This window comes from Protopterus annectens, chromosome 17.part0, assembly GCF_019279795.1.
Source record: "Protopterus annectens isolate FY-2018-M chromosome 17.part0, PAN1.0, whole genome shotgun sequence".
NCBI classification, from domain to species: Eukaryota; Metazoa; Chordata; order Ceratodontiformes; family Protopteridae; genus Protopterus; species Protopterus annectens.
Window position 1 is genome coordinate 627987022 of NC_056751.1, and position 21367 is coordinate 628008388.

Below are 21367 nucleotides of genomic sequence, written 5' to 3' on the forward strand. Positions count from 1 at the left end.
ACTTGTGCTATTTACGGCGGTTGGTTTGTCTTTTGACCCTTGCCTAGAAGAGGCACTATGGGGGGTGGCAAGAGCCTTGGCCAGTATTCGAAAGCCTAAGGGTGACGGGCGCAAGCCGTCTCTAGCAAAGCAGCGTGGCTTGTCGAGCATGTCACCCCAGGCAGACAGACACTGGATCCCCTTTGAATGACACCAGAAACTTAGCCAATTGTTGAAATTGAGAATTTTTTTCTTTATACCGTGGTATCATTCTTGGTGAGGGCTGGATGCTACTCAGGGTCATACCGGCCTGGGCTACGTTATCAGAGAGCTCTTCTATGTCTCTCTTCATGTAGTCCAGGGAGGTACAGCTCAGGTCATTCATACCAACACGAACAATGATAGAGTCATACTTGTACTTGTTCTGTAGTGACCTGAGTGCTTGTGTTATGTGCCGGATCCTAGCACCAGACAAGCAGCTAACAGTAACCTTCTCCTTATTCAGCCTAGTGAGTGGGACGTCAGTGTGCCTGACTATAGCGTCACCTATTACTAGTATGTTAGGTATGTTATTTTGCCTTAAGGGCTGTGATTGCATGGCACACTGGTTTTGTGAAGTATGTGTTTCATGGTTTGTGTTGGGGGGTGGAGGTTGTTTGGATGTTTGTTTTGGAGGTCTCTGTTGGTTTTGCAGATTTTTATTTAGAGCCTCCGAGTACGTTTTCATGTATTCATGTGTGTTTTTTGCTGGTGCTGGTTTAATGGGTCTATGTAAGACTGGTGGTGTGATGCAAGTATTTCCCTTCTCCTCCTGACTGTCTGATCCAGTCTTGGGTTGAGAGAGCTTAGCCTCTAGTTTGGCTGTATAACTGCATTTCTCGCATGTACTACTGTTTGGTGGTAGGAGGAGGGGGTTGTCTGTGTACATGAGGCAGTTATAACATTGCTCAATTGTAAAAACAAGAAGGTGCACCATAAGCTGCAAAACATGAATAAAACTCTTCTCCTTGATGTATAAACGCACTTTATTGTAAAAAACAATAAAACAGCTGCAAAGTAAGCGCTTTCGCGTTATAACAAACGCTTCATCAGACATGAAAGCACTAACATAAACTCCATTAAATACATTATACTGATGTCACTTTCCAATTAAGAACAGCAAATCAGAACAGTGATATTCAAGCACATGCACCTGACCAATTCGTTTCTTCTTTGGAGGTGCTTCATCTAGCAGGGACTATTTGGTTTTTGCATTTTTCTTCGTTGGTTTTCCTGCTGGAACATGGCTGCTTCATCTGTAACAGCTAGTTGTATTAGTGGATCGGATTCATGTTTTAACCTTGAGGAATATGTCCGAATGGACACTAACCCGTTACTGAAATTAACAGCTACTGACTTGAACAAGTCGGACAGTAACAATCACAACTTTAAGAATAACATGGACATTGTTTTAACTACACGGAAACTTGAAACTAAATTACAAAAATTACGTACTGTTCAATGGCAAAGCTTGCACATGGAAGCCTGCTTGAAGTTCAAGTTAATTCCACGAGGGTTAAGGGTACTAAAAATGCCAACATTTGGGAACTCTAACCCTGAGCTTTTATCGAAATGGCAGAAGCTCAACTTGGAAATTGGTTTCTCGTATATTAAAATCCTTATTGAGCATTACGGTCAAGTTGTTAACCAGTTGATGAATGAAATTAAATTATTGAACATTGAACTAACTAAATTGTTGGGCAATGATGAGCTTTTGCTATTTTCTGAAGACCTTAAGCGAACTTTATCATCAGTTGATTCCAGATCCCTATTAGATAAGAAGAAAAAGCTGGAGAGGGATTTTGTAGATTTTAACAACAGCCATGTCTTTTCCTGGCCCCGTGATAACTTTCCTTCTAAATCTGGTTTAGTTAATCCACCGGTACATCATTCATCGTGGAAAGTTGACTCTACACCTTTAAATTCCGCAACCTCTTGTGCTGATACCATGACGAGTTCGTCCTGCACGATGACATCATCAAAAGGAGCCGACCTTTTGGCTCCGTCTTTGCAGAATGTATCTGAAACCTTGCCAGAAGTTACAGAAATACCGTTGCAGCGTCGAGTGGTTGTTCAGGCTGAGATTCACGCTACTAACGACACCACGGTGGATTTACCATCTAATTTTGACACTCCTACTTGCCAAAGGGTTCCTGATGTCCGTAGGAAACAATTGTCCATGGATCCTTTCGTTATAACAGCAGAAGAAGAAATACTTGGTTTGGGTGATGGCTTGCCTTCTTTTCCACTTCCCTTCAAACCACACGAAAGGAGGACTTGGTCGCCACAAGGGAGAGTGGGGAAGAGGAAGAACATGGACGAGCCTTCCCACAACATGAAAAAGGTACCGAGTTCCAAGATTTAGTTGTCAACCTTTCCACATACTCTTTGAGTAGGAATGAACTTTCTATCTTAAACAAAGGGTTGGGTTTTATACCCTCTGGATGTAATGATTTAACTGATATCATTGTTGATATCAAACTTTTTACTAGGAATTTGGGTCTTAAGTTATTATTTGGTCAAGATGCTGGTACCAGTAATTCTTCACATAGACCCTTTAGAAAACCATCTTGTTTTATGCCTCCACAACATCCTTTGTTAGAGGCGTTTGAGCAAGCTTGTGAATCTGATTTGTTTAAAATATATAATGACAAACATGCTCAGCCGAATTTCTATAACATGACTTCTGGTGAGAGAGATGCTCTAGCAGACTTGAAAAACAATGAACAGATAGTAATAAGACAAGCTGATAAAGGTGGAGCCATCGTGATTCTTGATAAATCTGTATACCTTGACAAAATGTTTTCTATGTTGGCTGATAGGGATACATATCTCCCTATTTCTAACAGTATTTTAAATGATTTAATTAGAAAAGTACATGCTGGTTTGTATGATCTACTGTTAACTATGGTGATAGATAATGAGCTCTATTTGTATCTATTAGTCGACAAACCCCTTGTTCCCTCTTTTAGGGGCCTCCCCAAGATTCATAAAGATGTGAAGAATCCGTCTTTAAGACCTATTGTGTCTAGTCGTGGATGGCTGACGGAACCCTCATCCATCTATTTGGATAAGTTGCTTAAACCTTTTGTTTTAGAAGTGAAACATATCCTTAGTGATACACCAGATTTTTTGGAGAAATTAGCAGTTTTTGGTAAATCTTTTTCTTTACACACCCTCAGTTTTTTAGTCACACTAGACGTAAAGTCATTGTTTACATCTATACCCAATGACGTTGGCATGGAACATGTTCGAGCTTTCTTAACTAAGAAAGGAACATCTACTAGCGTCATCAACAAGTGTATGTCGCTTCTCGAAATTGTTCTTGAGAACAATGTGCTTTGTTATGAAGACAGTTATTATCTACAAACGAAAGGCGTGGCGATGGGCACCCCGTGTGCCAACGCCTATGCCAACTTGGTATTGGCACATTGGGAAGATCAATATGTTTTGAATACTAGCCTTGACCACAATAAACATCTTACTTATTACAACAGGTTTGTAGATGATGTTTTTTTGCTTTGGGGAGGCACCGTTGATGAGTTGTTAAGTTTTGTGAACTATTTAAATGAAACAACTGATTTCTTATGTTTCGAATGCAGTTATTCTGTTGATGCCATTGAGTTTTTGGATGTTAAGATTATTAAGGGAGCCACCAGTTTTGAAACTGAGCTCTTTAGGAAACCATGTTGGAGGAACAACCTTTTACATCGGGCCAGCATGCATCCTAGACATGTACATCGGAATCTAGTGAGAAACCAAACATTAAGGGTGTCTAAGTTAACATCTCAAGATAGTGTTTTTAATTATCACAAATCAGTGCTAGCTAGTAATTTTACATCTAGGGGTTACAGTCAGACACATGTACATGCAGAAATTGCTAGGGGCGACCTCTACAGGGAGAACATAGGGGCACCGTTGATAAATAGACCATATCCTTGTGAATTTACCAGAAAAGTCAGCAATTCAATGACCACGAACAGGATAGTCATCCCTTTTACCAATAGGAACCATCATGTGATGGATGTCCTTAATAGAAACTGGAGGTTATTAATGGTTGATGAACGAATAAAGAGCTTAGTGGAAGAGAGGCCTCAGGTAGCATATAGGAATATGCTCTCTCTCAACAGGTTACTTTGTTATGATAGAGGCGGTCAAACTCCTAGAAGCCTGAAGAGAACAGGCACGTTCAGTTGCAAAACCTGTAATCAATGTAAATATATTTCCTGCTCTGATAGTTTTGTTCATCCTGTAACGAGACGTTTTTACAAGTTTGGTCAATATGCGGATTGTAAATCCACCAACTTGGTTTATGTTGCAATTTGTCAAACCTGCAACATTTTTTATGTAGGCATGACCACAAGATCTTTAAGGGAACGTATAAGGGAACACCTATACGCTGTCAACAAGGGCAACACTACTAATGCCTTAGCCAGACATACCATGGAGAAAGGGTGTTCCCATAGCTTCAAGTTTCAGGTTTTGGAATTGGTATCCACTACTAGCCGGTTAGGCAATGTCAGAAACACCACAGAGGAAAGGGAGGCTAAATGGATATTAAAACTACAAGCACATAGGTTTGGTCTAAATGATAGAGTGACCTTAAAGCCATTTTTAACTAGCAGACCTCTTAGACATTAATTTTATATTGTATATTAACCTGATCAGTTTATATACCAAGTTTTAATATTGTTAATAAGCTTTAATGTTTGTTTTAATTGGTCAGGTGCATGTGCTTGAATATCACTGTTCTGATTTGCTGTTCTTAATTGGAAAGTGACATCAGTATAATGTATTTAATGGAGTTTATGTTAGTGCTTTCATGTCTGATGAAGCGTTTGTTATAACGCGAAAGCGCTTACTTTGCAGCTGTTTTATTGTTCTTTACAATAAAGTGCGTTTATACATCAAGGAGAAGAGTTTTATTCATGTTTGCAGCTTATGGTGCACCTTCTTGTTTTTACAATTGAGCATTCGTTTCTTCTTTGGAGGTGCTTCATCTAGCAGGGACTATTTGGTTTTTGCAGTTATAACATTGCCTCAAAATGCCCAGATTCACCAGTTGGACTGGAGAGTACACCTGAAACTGCTTTTTGGACATGCCTGGATAGATACAGTGAACTGTTTTACTGGATGGCTGGTAAGGTCGACTAGAGAGCCTTGTCCTCCTGTACAGTACAGGAGGGTCTAGTGCTAGGGTTTATAAGTGCTTGCTAAAGGTTTTGATCAAGTGCCGGGCTGAGAAATGAATGGCTTGAGTGCTTAAGTTGAAAGTTTGTCTAGTTCCAAGGGAAAAATTGAAGAGGAGACTTTGTGGAGCCGTGAATAGTTTTACCCTAGCTAACTGGCGCTACCCAGCACACAAAACCGGGCAAAAATGGTATTTATAGCAGGGAAAAGAAAGTGAGCACAAAAAGGCCAATAAACTACTAATTTCTGGGCTGAAACCACTCCTCCAGGGACAGATAGGCTGATCAAAGCTCCCCTCTCTCACAGGTGAACAGAGAAACTTCCTTCTATCCAAGTAAGGTATGGGCAAACAGAGATTTGAAAACACAGCCCTGAATTTAGCACTAACCTGAAAACTGGACTATACTAGCTTAGAAAGGCGGGAAGCAAGTATATATATATATATATATATATATATATATATATGTATTTTCCAGAAAATAAAGCAGATACACTCAAAAAAACAGTTTAAAAGCACAGAAAAGGATACTTATTGTTATATATCGCAGATCAGAGTTGTAGTCAATGCCCCCAGTAATAAAGTAGGAAAAAGCACAAACACAGTAAAAGCAGATGAATAAAGTGCAATTTATATATATATATATATATATATATATATATATATATATACATACATATATATATATATATATATATATATATATATATATATATATATATATAAAACAATAGAAAACAAACTGACATAAACAAGTTAAAGTAAAAAAGAATATAACGAACTGACCACAGCTGATAGCAATAATAGTAAAATGGTAAAAGTTTAATAGAGTATGCGCTTTCGCGATAACACATCACTTCCTCAGACTCACAAAATCTCTCTATATTTAAATAATACAATATCCAATTAAATGGCTTTTCATTCATGATATCATAAAATTTAACACAAAATTTCTTTAAAAAACAACAGCAGTTTAAAACAGTATTTAAATAACATAAAAAACTTCCTAATAAATACCTAAAACTATATTTGTTTCAATGCCTAAGTGATCTTGCTTTCAAAAAAGGTTTTAGTGACACTGCACTATTTAACCCTGGATAGCGGTCTGCCTTCAGTAACATAATACATTTCTGTTCAACTTCTTCTACAGTATTGCTCATATCCCCACCTCTAATGTTTGACTGCACAACTTCTAGGGCCATAAAATTAAAAATGTGTGATGGACCTGCAGACTGTACATGTTTGGCCAGGGCACTAGTTTCTTTCTTATTGTTGATGTACCTCAGATGTTCTTGCATACGCTCTTTAAACAACCTATCAGTCTTGCCCATATAAAAGGCATGGCATACTATACAAAAACCTAAGTATACCAAGCGTCTAGTACTACAATCAGCATAGAAATCTATGTTTATTTCAAATCCACAAGTCTGGTGTTGAAAAGTGGATTTACTATACACATAATTACATGCCGTGCACTTTCTACATGGGAAAGTTCCAGTTCTTTGGGAAACTACTCTATTCTTACTTTTAGAGTTTGACTTATAGCATAGCTGCCTCTTTAATGACTTTTTATTCTTGAAAGAAAAACCGGGTTTATTATCTATCACCCCTTGTAGTTCATTTATAGTGGTCAAGATACCCCAGCTCTTTTCAAATATCCCACAAAACCTTCTGATGTCACTTGAATAGGTTATTGGAAACCTAACCTTACTCATATTATTCTTATTTGACAGTACGTCTTGAGCCCCACCCGAAGAATAATATGAAGTCCCTCTATTATTACTTCCTTCATACATTTTTTCTATATCCTCATCTATTTCCTTCTTATTATATCCTCTCATCTTAAAGTCATTTTCCAATAAGGTGACTGCTTCTTGTAGGCCCTCATCTGTGTTGTGAAGTCTGCTCATCCTCATAAATTGCCCTTTGACTACGTTCCTGTAAACATGTGTGGGGTGCATACTGCTTTTATGCAATATGCTGTTTTGATATGTGGGTTTCCTATACAAACCAGTAACTATTTCTTGTGATGGGTTTTTGCATACTTTAACATCAAGGAAGTCTATTTCTTTATCTGAATGTTGAAAGGTGAACCTTAAAAAGTCAGTTGTGCTATGTAAATAATTCACAAATAGTTGCAACCTATCAACAGTCCCTCCCCATAGCAAAAAAAAATCAGCAAAACGTTTATACCATAGAATTTCTTTGTAAAAATCACTGCCTTCTGATAGAAAGCGCGTCTCCCATGAGACCAATGTTAAGTTGGCGTAGCTATTGGCACATGCTGTGCCCATAGCCACGCCAACTTTCTGTAAGTACACAGATTCATTAAAAATATATTGTTGTCTAAAATTATTTCTAATAGACTACAAATCAATTAAATTTTAGTATTACTATATACTTTTTTAATGTTAAGCAAGTCACGTATCCTCTCAATCCCCCAATTACTGGGGATCACCGTGAATAGTGACGCTATACCCATAGTCACAAAAATGAAATTGCTCTTTATATTCCTCATTATTTCATACAAAGATCTTAAAAAAAGTCCTTGTATCCTTTAGAATCGTGTCACAACCTTCTAATACAGGGTGCGAGCACTTCTCAACATATATAGATCGGACTTTTTGTTAGACCATAAATGATTGGAATATTAGGAAACTCAGTATTAAAATAATTAAATAGTTCTTCAGTAATGTAGTGTGAGATGAACAGATCAAAAATGAAGACAGACACTCTATCCATGATAGCCTTAGCTTCCCTATCAGAAATACATAAATAGGTGTTAGTATCACCTAATAAGTGCAAAATTTGCTGTATATAAAAATATAGAGACAACTGCAGACCTATACATCAGTGGCATAAGTTAGGTGGGAAGGGAGGTCCACCCAGGGCAGCACTATTGGGACTGTCTATTTTAACTGTTTTAATCAAAAAAACAAACAAAAAAAAAAAAAACAAAACTGTTTTAAGAACATTCTTCTTTAAGAATGGACCCGTAGCATCATGTCTGTGCATGCGTTGTAGACATCCTGTTCTTCATGTCTGCCTGCACAATTTTAAATTACAGCTTTGGTTTGATCATTTTACTGCCTGTTCCAGGGTTCCAAGTAAGGAGAGTGCATTCTAAGCAAGGAGAATTTTCTTATTGCTGTTTGTTTTGCTGTTGCCTGAGTAGTGTTTATTTGCTACTGGTTCTTATTGCTTGCTGACCTTGCCCGATTTAATTCTGGTGTGTGTGTGTGTAAGTAAAATGTCCGAGTCAGGAATACCTGATGGTTACTGTTACTCAGGCTCAAACCCTTAAGTACAAGAAACAACAGCCTGAATTGTCTACCATACCACCACTTGTGAGTCAAGTTCTCAACTGTCCAGATTTTCACAGAATGTCTGGAATGTTTGGCTCATACATTTGGTCTGTTCCTCTTAACATTTGTGGATTTCTGGCAAATCAGTGAGAAATTAATTCACTAAATAATTACAGCCGTTTAAGTTTCAGTCTTCCTATCTTTCAGGAAAGATATGGTAACACAAAACACTTTATTCTAGCAACATTCTAAGATTATACAAGCAATGTTTAAAATGTGGACCTGGTTTTGGGGCTTCCCCCCCATAAACTGATTTTTCCAGATTTCTTGTGCTGCAAAGTTAAGAGATTTAGTTGAGTGTCAAGTGGATTTTACAAGGAGCTGAGAGTTTCAGGGGGAAGAGAAGTTTAGTGCTGCTTATGTCAAATCTGTTTGCAGTGTTAGTAGCACAACAAATAGTATACTTGCTTTTGATGCAGAAGGTTGTGGGTTCTACTCTCACAGCATGTAGATGGATTACTGATATAAGGGGGTGGATTCTGCAGTCCTGTGAATGTCCTCCTCTGGAGGCAATACCTATTAACTATGAACCAATTATCAGTTTGCCATCCATTCCTTATTGCAACATCACTAGCTTATCTTTTTTTTTTAATGTATCAGGCAATTTATTCGTCAAGGGCAACAGGCACTTTATTTGTAGATGAAACAATGCTATATAAAATTGTTTGCTAGCATCAACCTCTTCATTAGTTGCAAATATCTGTAATGTGGAATTATTTAGATGACTTTTACTTCTGCAGAGATTGTGCATATTTACTAATATTGTGGATTGTAATGACAGAAGTTTGAGTAGACTTTTATGGTGGAAATGTTCTGAATTGGGCAGTTTTGTCATTATTGGTTCATACATTTTGTTTCATTTTAGCGGACCGGAGTTCCGCTGTGACAACCCCTGACCGGGAAAAGCCGAAAGACACACACACACACACATGTTGTGTTTCATTGCTTACTGGAAAAATGTTCAAAACAATAAAGTTAAAACATGCTTTAACAAATGTGCTGTATTATACTGTACAAGGAATAATTCAGTCTTTATTATGCTCTACAGGATTTTCACAAATTTTTCCAAAATGTGGCTGTTTTTTTTCATTGTGCTTTTATTCCTCTTGCTTTGTTTCCCAGTCTAAAACATTTTTGGGATATTTACCTTCTAAGATTTTATGCCTCTGAGGATATCTTTAATTATTTGCAATAATATATGACAGATCCTGGTCTGTTCTGATACTGTGCTTTGCTTTTATTACACCTATCTTTCCAAGTACTTATGCTGATTTGTTCCCTATTCTATATTCTTGTAACAGTGACACTTCTTGTCTTAATTGCTTTAGACTAATTAACCTTGCCTTTACTTATTTTGGTGCCAGTCCTTCTTCCAAGGTCCTTTCTTTTGGGTATAGTTTGTTTTTTGGCACTTGGACTTCTCGTTTCATTCATTTTTTGCTTTATAGCTTTCTCTACTCAATGCCTCCAAGATGGCATTTTATTTCTTCCCTTCCTTTCCCTTATTACTCTGTTTTTGTTGTAAGACATGTTGTTATTAGTTTAGCTGCACAGTAACCAATCCTATTTACTTTTATTATGTCAAAATAATTTAATAGTCTTGATTACTATGTTCATCTGTTTCAGCAGACTTCTAACATTTTGGGTCTAATTAACTTTCTGAAATCTCTTCCACTGATCTTAATTTGTCTATCGATCTCTATTAAATCAAGCAACAAATCCTTCAGATCATTTTCTTCTAAACTGAGGGCACATTCTTTGTTCCGTTTCCTGCAGGCATTCTACAGAAAGTTTCAGAATGTCTTCCTGACATATCTTCTTCAGCTGCATCCTGCATATCTGTTGCTCCTTCATATGGGATGACACTGACCCATCACCCACAAACATTGCCTGCATCAGTGCCACTGTTTCCTGCTCCTTCCCTTGCTGTACAGCTCCAATCAAACTTTTGTACTGGTTTCCTACTTAAAAGGCTCCAAAGCATCATGTGCCAATTGATCAGATGCATTCCACCCCACCTGATTCTCCTTAATTTGGGGAGTCATTGTTCCATCATGCTGGGACATAACCAGTTAGACTTTCTACACAAAATCTGTCACTTTGCATATACTCTAACTTCAGTTTCTGTTTCTTTAACGCCTTCATTACTAATCCCCCTTTTCTTCTTCCCACCTTTATTTTATTTTTGTATTGTGAAATTTTCCACATATGGGTGGCTTTGCCTCTATTTCTCATCAAGTATCTTAAGAAGCTGCTTTTTTGTATTGCTTAGTTTGGCTTTCTCCTTTGCATAAATGTTGCACCATATGAGTTCTTTTTCTTTCTAGTGTTCATATTTCCTTTTTTATACTTTTCAAAAATCTGTTTTTTATATTTTCAAAATTCCTTTGTTGCTTCTTTTTCCAGGCAGCTCAAAGTTTCTTTGTTCAAGCAATGCTTTTCCTGGATCTGTTCTACTAATGAGCATACATTTTTATTTGAAACTTTTGACAGTTTTTGTTGTGCAAGTATTTTTTCTTTCCTCTAACCTCTCTCTCTCTCTCTCAATCTTTCTGTATATCCTCTATCTGAATAGTCTGGGCTTCTTTCAGAATAGTAATACGTATTTTTTTTCCTTATACTCAAAAGTCCAGTCTATTATCTTTATAGCTCTTTTTTGGCCCATCAGTTTTTGAGACTGTTGTGGACTACTACTTCCTTCTACAAAAAGGAGGTCCATGCTCCCCATGAGCCTGGCCTAACCCCATTGCAGGAATGCTTCTGTGTCTTGAGGATGCTACACTTGTGTTTTACCAGTCCTGCACCAGTGTGCACACCAGAATTGGGCACTTTTTGATCACGGGACTTGTGTACCCAGCTGTTTTTTAAAATTTTAACGTATCTCACTCCACAATGCATGCTATATAAAATACAGTCTACATATCAGTGTCGTCTTCGTGAGCTTTTGTGAAAAAAGGGTTAACCATGTGAAGGTACTCCCCAAGACTCGAGGATGACTCCAGTTACAGCAATATTACTCTCCTTTTCTTGCTGATTTCATCATCTCTTCATTCACACAATTTAACAGCTCCTAAAAAATCAATCTGTAAATGATTCTCACCAGTAATCCTGCTACCACTTCTTGCATCTTGGCCCGACTGATGTCCAAGAAGCTTTCTATCAGGTCACCATCAATGAAACCAGTAGCTGGTTCAGTCTTCCTTTCTGTATGAAATGATCTCCAAGTAAAGAGCAAAGGTCAAGGAATAATAAATGAACAAAGAGAATGACTGTGTATACGTCAGACATGAATTACAGACAAGGCATGTTAAGCAGCTTCATTATACTCATTTTACTGTCAAATATAAAAGGTACAAACAAGGATAACAACTTTCATCAGATATACAGTAGGAGAAAACCACAAAAACATCATATCTTGTGCAATGAACTGCTCAGGTGTATGTACAAATATAAAAAATGCAGCAGAGCTGAACATATTCTTGGCCACCCTGCCCAAAGCCTTCGATTCCTGAAAACACACAAGTAGTAACGTTCTGTGATTCTTAAGACAAGAGAGCTTACCCAAGGATACTTAGTAAAGATTTCACTCTGGTGATGGAATGCAAATCACATCCACCTTCCTAGAAACAAAGATAGAAGAATTCAGATGCTGTCACTTTGCAAAATGACATTCCTTGTGATAGCCTCCTTGAATGGGAAGAACCACGTCTCCACCTCTTCCTGATACTCAAGCCATTTCTGGAAGTAAGGGGGTAGAGGCTTCAGACCAGTTTTTGGAGATCATCAGTAGAATCACTTTTCAAAAGAAGAGGTCAGGGACAGCTGCAGAGAGCAGAGGACTCACTGTCCTTACCAGCATGAAATGAGGCCCTCAGCATCCTCTAACTTGTCTTACTGGGACATAGAGGGTAACACTCCTCTGATCTCAGCCGTAGAATGAGTAGGCCAGTAACCAGCTGAAATTTGTGGGATTGGGTGCTACTGACGCACAATGGAGACTGGAGGACAGGACTCTGCCCCCTGAGGATATGGTCACTGGAAGCAAAGCTGGGTTTGCAGAAATATGTGGGGAGTTTAGTGCTGGCATCAAGCCCCATCTCCCAAACATGCACTCTGGTGTGGAAAATCACAATAGTTCTTTTCGGTCTGCATGGTAAGAGGCCTTGGGAGAGGGTCTTCAGCCCGAAGTGCTATCGCCAGGTCAGCTTCAGGGAATATGAGAGACCAGTCTACAAATGCAGATTCAGGTCAGTAGTTCAAAATTGGAAAAAAAAAAATCCTGAATTCGTCACCACGGCAAAAGCAGTACATTAAAAAAAAACTGTAGATCCAAAAAGTGGATAAAAAAGACTTTTAATCACAGAACTTTAAATATTAAAAACAACAAACAGGCCTAGAACGATAAGCGCTTTCAGCGGAACACGGCTTCATCAGATCAAATAATTCAGAAGTTCTTGTTAGTTAAAATAAAAATGAGCAGCCAATCACAGTGCTAATATTAGACATACCTTCATTCCAAAGCCAATAAAAAATGAATACGACTAAATTCAAGAAGTAACTTGTTGCTTAGAATAGCAGTTCAATCAGTGGTTAGCAAAAAACCCATTAACCAATCAGTGGCAATTGTATATTGCATTGTACTTAGCAGCACAATTTAAACTGTTTTCATACTGGACTCCTATGCTATTGGTCATGTTGTTCAATCCGAGCCTATGATTGGTCACAACATATGTATATTTAAAGTCAAGGAATATCCACCTTAATGTACACTGATTTGCCCTTTCAGTATTTGTTGCGTACTAATTGACTAGTTATTGATTGGCTACCTAGGAGTATCTTACACCTTTCATTGGTCAGTTTTCTTACTCCATCATTTAGCCTAATGTTGTGATATTCATTAAAGTGCTAATCCTTCGAATAGATAATTTCTACCTCAGATATCTGTAACCATGATCTTATACCAGTGGCCATGCAAACAGGCAGGTGCAACTAAGGCGATTTGAGCCTGCTGCAGGAAAACGGGCAGACGGAAATAATAACAGAGGTGAGCTTTATTCTGTTCCCTCATAGATGCGTAATGCAGGCAGATTTGTTGACTAATGCCAACAGCATCTTTTTAATTGATTTTTAATAGGTTAAGAATCCCCCAGTTATTATGTCACCTCTGCTTGCCAATGTGTGGACATTATTTGTTTTTCAAATTTATTTTTCTCATGGTCTTGTACACGCAAACATGCAAATGGGCAGGAGCAATTAAGATGTCTTGTTGTTTGTGCACAGACTGAAGTCTGCTGCCGTGAAAACGGGCAGACGATACTAATAATACTATCTTCTACTGGTGCATAGATAAAACTTTGACTATAACGATTACACAATTGGATTAGCTCACTAAGTATCTCAAGTTTTATTATCCAACAGGTGCCAGCGGCCCTAACAACTGACTCCAGATATGATGTGAAGGTTAAGTCATGTTGCCTTTTAATACAGATTGTTTTTGTTTTATTTACCATTTATTTACCATCTTGAGATCTAGTGAGATTTGCTTTACCAAGCCCCAGTGATTGGTTATTGAGTTTTTTGCTAACCCACTGACTGGACTGCTAGTCTAAGAAACATGTTACTTCCTGAATTTAGTCCTACTCATTTTTTATTGGCTGTGGAATGAAGGTATGTCTAATATTAGCACTGTGACTGGCTGCTCATTTTTATTTTAACCAACAGGAACTTTTGTATACTTTGATCTGATGAATGCGTGTTCCGCCGAAAGCGCTTATTGTTCTAGGCCTGTTTGTTGTTTTTAATATTTGAAGTTCTACAATTAGTCTTTTTTATCCACTTTTTAGATCTACAGTTCATTTTAGTGTACTGCTTTTGCCGTGGTGACAAATTCAGGATTTTTTTCTAATTCTAGTCTACAGATGCAGGTTGGACATAAGCATGTTCTGGATAGCTAGCTGTAGGAAAGACAACCACTACCCCAGGACTATATGCCTGCTTAGTTGCCAGGGTCACATTCTCAAAGGCCTTTCAAACGCCAACAATTCGTGCAAGTTTGACCCACCTCACGTTTAGGAAACACTGGTAGCAAATGGGAATGCCTAGAAGATGGACTTAATTGAAGAAAGATACAACAATGTCTGAATTCTTTTGCCTGCTCTCAAAGATGCCAAGTGAATGACTGGTATGTCCTTAAGGGGTCATCTACATACATCTCACAGGCCTCCACTGCAGTTGGCTTAAGAAATTACACAGTGAAGACTGTAGCTTGACCGTTATTTACTAAATGATTTGTGCAACCTTTTTATCTTGTGGTTTGGATGTTATTTGGGATATTTTACAGGCAACCTAATTTTTATAGGTATCAGCCTTATTTTTAAACTCTGCATTTCCAAAGTACATCAAATTAATCCACTTATACTGTACTCGTGAAGTCAGAAAATGAAGAAATAAGCCATGCCCTACAGTTAGTAGGATTTAGCTTTATTAGCCTTAGTGCACCAGTACAACTTAAAGCAAAAAGTCATGGGGATTCAGAAACCATGTTGCTGTAACAATTGTCATGTCCTTAAGGGGGTAATTTGTATATATCCCATGGACCTTCACTACACGTTTAAGGTACTAAATGGTGAAGACAAACTTAACTGTGTCTGACTTATTTTTGTCGCTTGCTCTCTCTGTATATATACATACACACAGAGAATCTACACCAAATATTCAACCACTCCATCCATAAAGTAAAGGATACAGTAAAGCAAGAGGTGTACAAACATTATGTTAATGGAGGCTAAACTCTCACATAACAGCAATCGGTTGTCAAAATCACATGCACAATACTCCTCACACACTGTACACAGCATAGACATATACCAACGTATGCTGAGGTACTTAAATACAATCTTTCTAAACAAAAAAGACCTCCTAGAGCACCCATCAGCAAAGATTATCCTCAGCAAACCCAAAAGCACTCAACAAAAGCTAACATACATACAGCCTCAAATCAGTGGAGCTCCAAATATAAAGCCCAAAGGGCAAGCAAACACACTTCCCAGGATTTTAGTCATAAGGGACTTCACTGTAAGACATACTGATGCCACTTTAACCAGGCTGAACAAGAAGATAGAGTGTTGCCTGTCTGGAGCCATGAACTGCCAAATTATGCATGCACTCAAGTCACTGCACCACAGGTATCAGTATGACTCCATCATAGTCCATGTAGGGGTAAATGACCTAAGACGTTCCTCCCTAAACTATATGAAGAGAGACTTTACAGGTCTTTTTGATTATGCATCTCAGGCTGGTATGAGCCTAGCAGTGAGCAGCATATTACCTTCACCAAGAATGAAGTTAAAGTACCAAAAAAAAGATGATTGATTTTAACAACTGGCTGAGTTTCTGGTGTCATTCTAAGTGGATCCAATATTTGCCAGCATGGATACACATGGTTAACAAAGCATGTTGCTTTGCCAGAGATGATCTGCACCTGTCCCTTATAAGTTTTCAAACACTGGCTAAAAAGTACAGTTTTGTACCTACCATAAATGTAGATGTTCGAAGATCCACATTGCTGCAGTCCTAACACTTGGGTAGTCCGCTGTCCCAGTCGGCCCGAATACCAAAGTATAAGGCTGACGTCGGTCAAGGCGCATTTGTCTGACATCAGGACGTCAGGGTACAAATGCGCATGACCGACGTCATATCCTCAGTCTTTTCTTGCCCCAGATGTCAGAAGACCCTAAAAAGATAAGGCCAAAACCAAAAACACCAAACACTCCTGTACCTAATATATATACAATATATACAAATTTACAAAATAGAACCCTACCCACACAACCACCCCTAAACACAGAGGGAAGGCGGGAGGTAAATTGGACTGCAGCAATGTGGATCTTGAACATCTACATTTATGGTAGGTACAAAACTGTACTATGTTCTTCATCCCACATTGCTGCAGTCCTAACACTTGGGTAGAATCCCAAAGCAGAGGTAAGGGAGGATGGCTAAACTATAATGAAGCAGGAGCTGCCAAAATGCCCTGCAACACAGCAGTGGCAAAACCAGCCCTGGATTTAGAATAGAGAGGAAGGTGGTAATGCTTGGAGAAAGTATGCACTGAACTCCAAGTAGCTGCCTCAAAATATCCTTAGTTGCCACCCCTTAGAAATGCTGTAGAAGTGGCAGTAGCCCTAGTGGAATGAGGCCTAATCCCAGCTGGAATCTCCTTGCCATGATGGGAATAACAGAATGCAATGCAAAACCCAATCCACTTAGATATAGTTTGCTTGACACAGGCTTGCCCTGAGAACTCAAAGCAAAAGAAACAAACAACTGCTGAGACTGCCTAAAATCCCTAGTCCTGCTTAAATAATAACGCAACTGCCTGTGTACATCTAAAGTGTGCAAAATCTTTTCCCCTATTTTGGGGATCTGCATAAAAGTAGGCAAATGAATAGTTTGGTTTAAAGCCACACTAGAAACCACCTTAGGCATAAAGGAAGGATTAGTGCGTAATGATACCCTATCCTTATGGAAAATCAAAAAGGCTCAACCGCCATAAGGGCCTGCAATTCAGAAACCCTTCTTGCAGAAGTAATGGCCAACAAAAGCAGTCTTCCATGACAAGTATTTCAATTCAGCAGTAGCCAGAGGCTCAAAGGTTGTAGAGTAAGTTTCTCCAACACAAAATTGAGATCCCAAGCAGGAGTAGGAGCTCATTGGGGGTCTTATATTCTTTGCCCCTCTAAGAAATTGCTTGAACAAAGGATGAGAAAACAATGGTGGGTCACAATCATAGTGAGCTGAAATTGCTGCAGCATGAATCTTAATGGAAGAGAAAGACAAACCTTTGTCCAATAACTCAGTAAGATATTGAAGAGCCACACTCAAATTAGGCTCAGAAACATCCAAATCCTTTGCTGCACTCCAAAATAAAAATCTCTTCCACTTTTCTGCATACACTTTACGTGTACTAGGTCTTCTGGCTTCCATAATCACATTCAAAACTTGTTGAGGAAGTTGAGACCTGCTGTGGTTCAAAACAGAATATGCCAGGCTGTTAGATGGAGAGTGAAGCTTGACATTGAGTAGATGACCGTCCCTCTGAGACAAAAGGTGTGGAATTAAAGGTAAAGGCCATGGAGGCTTCCTTACCAGATTCCTCAGTAATGGGTACCAGTGTTGCGAGGCCAATCTGGAGCTATCAAAATCATCCTTGGCTTGTCTTGTCTGACCTTTAGGAGTACCTTTGGGAGGAGAGGCAGAGGTGGAAAGGCATACACATGAAGATTTTCCCAACTGAACGAAGAGCATCCACTTTCCAAGCTGTGTGATGAAACCTTTCGTGCAAAACTTTGGCAGCTGGTGGTTTAGTGGAGAAGCGAACAGATCTATGTCTGGAGTTCCCCATGACACTGTCAATTTTGAAATACATGAAGATCCAGTTTCCACTCGTGGGGATCCATGATTTGCCTGCTTAACACATCTGCTAAGGAGTTCTGTGCTCCTGGCAGAAACCGTGCCTGAAGATTTAGCTGCAAGCTGAGCAGTCTCCCACAAAATCATTGCTTGCCTGCATAGAGGATAAGAATGTGTTCCCCATTGCTTGTTGATGTACCACATGACAGTTGTGTTGTCTGTTAGAATCAACACCTGCCCTGGAAGAAGTAACTCCTTGAAAGCCATTAATGCAAACTGGACTGCTAACATCTCCTTCATGTTGATATGTAGATGCTGTAGTCTGGCAGGCCACTTGTCTTGTATCCACTTTCCATTCAGATGAGCTCCCCAAGCTATGTCTGAGGCATCTGTCGTTAGAATCTGACTCGCCTCTGGCCGGGTCACAGAGAGTCCCTTGTTTAGGTGACATTCCTGAGCCCACCACAAAAATTCCTTTTGAATGCAAGGTATTATTGGAATGACAGTGTCCAAATCCTGGCAGTGCTGTGTCCATACATTTTTAGATACCATTGCAGCTTCCTCATATGCAGTTTGGCATTGGGAAGCACCAGAATACAAGATGCCATGAACCCTAAGGCTTGAAGGACTGTCCTTGCAGTCAGCCCGGACTGAAGAGATAGTTGATGGAAGTAAAGGGAAAGATTCTTTTGTTTGTCCGGGGTTAAAAGGCCATCTGGGCTGCTGTATTCAGTCTCACACCCAGAAAGCACATGTCTTGAGAGGGTACTAGACTGGACTTTATTTCGTTCACAGAATACCCCAGGCATCTTAGCACTGCTATCACATATTCCAGATGCTGAAGAAGCTCGTCCTTTTCTTGAGCCAGAATCAGACAGTCGTCCAAGTAAGGATAGATTTGTATTCCTTTTAGCCTGAAGAAAGCTATGACTGGAGCCAGAACTTTTGTGAATACTCTGGGCGCAGTAGATAAGCCAAAGGGCAATGCAGAGAACTGATAATGGGAATTCCCAGCTCGAAAACGCAGATACTTCCTGCAACTGAGTCTGATAGGCACATGAAGGTGAGCCTCCTTGAGATCTAAAGTTACCATCCAGTGATCTTTGCCCAGCAGAGGTAAAAGCTGTTGTAACGTTAACATTTTGAACTTGGGAATGTCCAGATAAGTGCTGAGGATAGACAAATCCAAAATTGGTCTCCACGTGTTCCCCTTTTTTGGTACTAGGAACAGGCGAGAATAAAATCCTAGGCCCCTTTCTGGCACAGGAACCGGCTGAATGGCCCCTATCTGGAGTAACAGAGAAATTTGCTTGTGAGCCTCTTTTCTTTGTATAGGAAGGAATGTCTGGCATGCCTTTGAAAGGAGGCAAGGTATGGAAATAAAACCTGTAACCGTGGTGAACGATATCCAATACCCATCTGTCTTGGGTAATAACACTCCAATTTTCTTTGAAAAGTGCCAGCCTTCCTCCCAAAGGTGCTGCCAGACGAGAAGGCTCTGGCAGCTGAAAAGGCAGGTCATTGGGTCTGCTTACGAAAGGACTGACCCCTGCCCTCACCAGAAGACTGGGCAGGTGAACTCCTGTTCTAGGCCTAAAAGAACCTTGAGCTCTGCCCCTACCACGTCTAGATCTACCCCTAGACTGAGAATCATAAGAAGGATATGTCCACCCCTTAGTAGGCCAATTTCTACTAAACTTCGGAGGCTGAACCTGCAAAAAATCTTTAACAGTCTGCATAGACTTAGCCTTGTCCTCCATTTTCTTTAACACTGCTTCCACAGGCGAACCAAATAACACATCAGATTGTAAAGGAGCATCTAAAATCCTTGTCTTTACATGCTCAGCTAAATACTGATCCCTCAGCCAGGCGTGCCTGCGAAGAACTGACCCAGTGGCAGCCACCCTAGACGAGGCCTGTACAGCATCAAAACCACATTGCAAGGAATGCTTACCCACCTGTTCAGAAACATGAACTAAATCCTGCAACTCTTTACACTCAATACCTTCCGCCAGAGCATCTACCTTAGACTTCAATTGTGTAAGGAGATACTTTTGGTATTTCAACATGTGAAACTGGCAATTCAAAGCCCTCATGGCTAAAGTGGAAGTAGTATACACCTTCTTTCCCCATCTATCCAAAGCCCTAGCCTCTTTATCAGAAGGAACAGGATTTTTAACAACAGAAGCCTTAACACCTTTAGGGCCCTGAGAAACAGTTTCTGGGTCTGCCCTAGGACTCTTAAAAAGATACTTATGAGCTTCAGGCACCCTATAATACCTGTCCGGTTTAACTGGGGCAGGAGGCAAAGAATCAGGGTTCAGGAAGCCTCTGCAAAACATCTTCTACCACATCCAGAACAGGAGGTATAGCCAAAGGCCTATGCTGGGGTAGAAACAAAAATTCCCTAAGCCTTTTCCTGGAATCAGAGAAATCTTGTCCTTCCCATTTAAAATGCTCCCTCATGGAATGAAGAGTCTCTGAAAAGAAAAATCAGGAGAAGAAGCCGAAGGAGTAGAATCATCTACATCAGAATCAGAATAAGGAGGATACTCCTGCAAGTCTTCAGCCGAAGACTCAAAAGCCTCCGAACACTGCTCAAAACTCTCACGCTCAGGTTCCACCCTAGGCCTCTTATCAGGGGGAGGCATAGAACCTCTAATCATAGTAATCAAATCTTCTGCCATTTTAAGCATATGTTTCTTAGGCAGAGACCCTGAAGAACTAAGGGAGACCCCCACTGAAGTTAACCCTGGCCTGCCTCTAGAAGAAGCCTTGGAAACAGAAGGGGAGGGCCTAACCACCTTAGGAAGGGAGGGGAGAACAGCTACCTGAGAAGCCCCTTCAGCCTGGCCTACCTCCTGAGAGGACACATCTTGTAACAGTAAAGTCTCTCCCTGAGAATCCAAAGGAACTTCTGGTAGAACCACCGGCTCCACCGAGCCTCTAAAGAACCGGCGTCCGGGACAGACGGTTCTTCCAACCTAGGCTTTGCTGCTTTGTCCTTGCGCTTTTAGGCAGGCGCCGGAGCATCCGACGGCATATTGTAATTACAATGCTTCCCAAAAACTAACCTGGCACAATCTAATCTTCTCTTAATAGTGCGTTTGTTAAATCTAGCACAAGAGCGACAGCCAACAACGTCGTGCTCAGGCCCTAAGCAAGGTATACACAAGGTATGGTAATCCCTATGAGGTATCTGTTTCCCACAAGAAATACAGTTATTCACTTTTCTGACATCCGGTTAAATACTGAGGCAAGAAAAAACAAAATATTCCCAACGGGTACTTAGCCAACTTTGATTCGGTCTGAAACTCCGACTTCAGAAAATTTCAGAACGCCAACCTGCACTCGCAATACTGCTTCTGCATCGGACCATGCGGCA

General features: G+C 39.7%; 1 protein-coding gene across 1 annotated transcript in view; it reads right to left on the reverse strand.

Moving 5' to 3' along the window:
• The window catches only part of DDB1 (damage specific DNA binding protein 1), a 2836764-nt gene that overhangs the window by 122647 nt on the left and 2692750 nt on the right, over positions 1 to 21367 (reverse strand). Inside the window, exon 26 of the mRNA XM_044059793.1 lies at positions 11672 to 11795. Within this exon, the coding sequence (XP_043915728.1) occupies positions 11672 to 11795 (124 nt within the window). The remainder of the gene's footprint in view (positions 1 to 11671; positions 11796 to 21367) is intronic.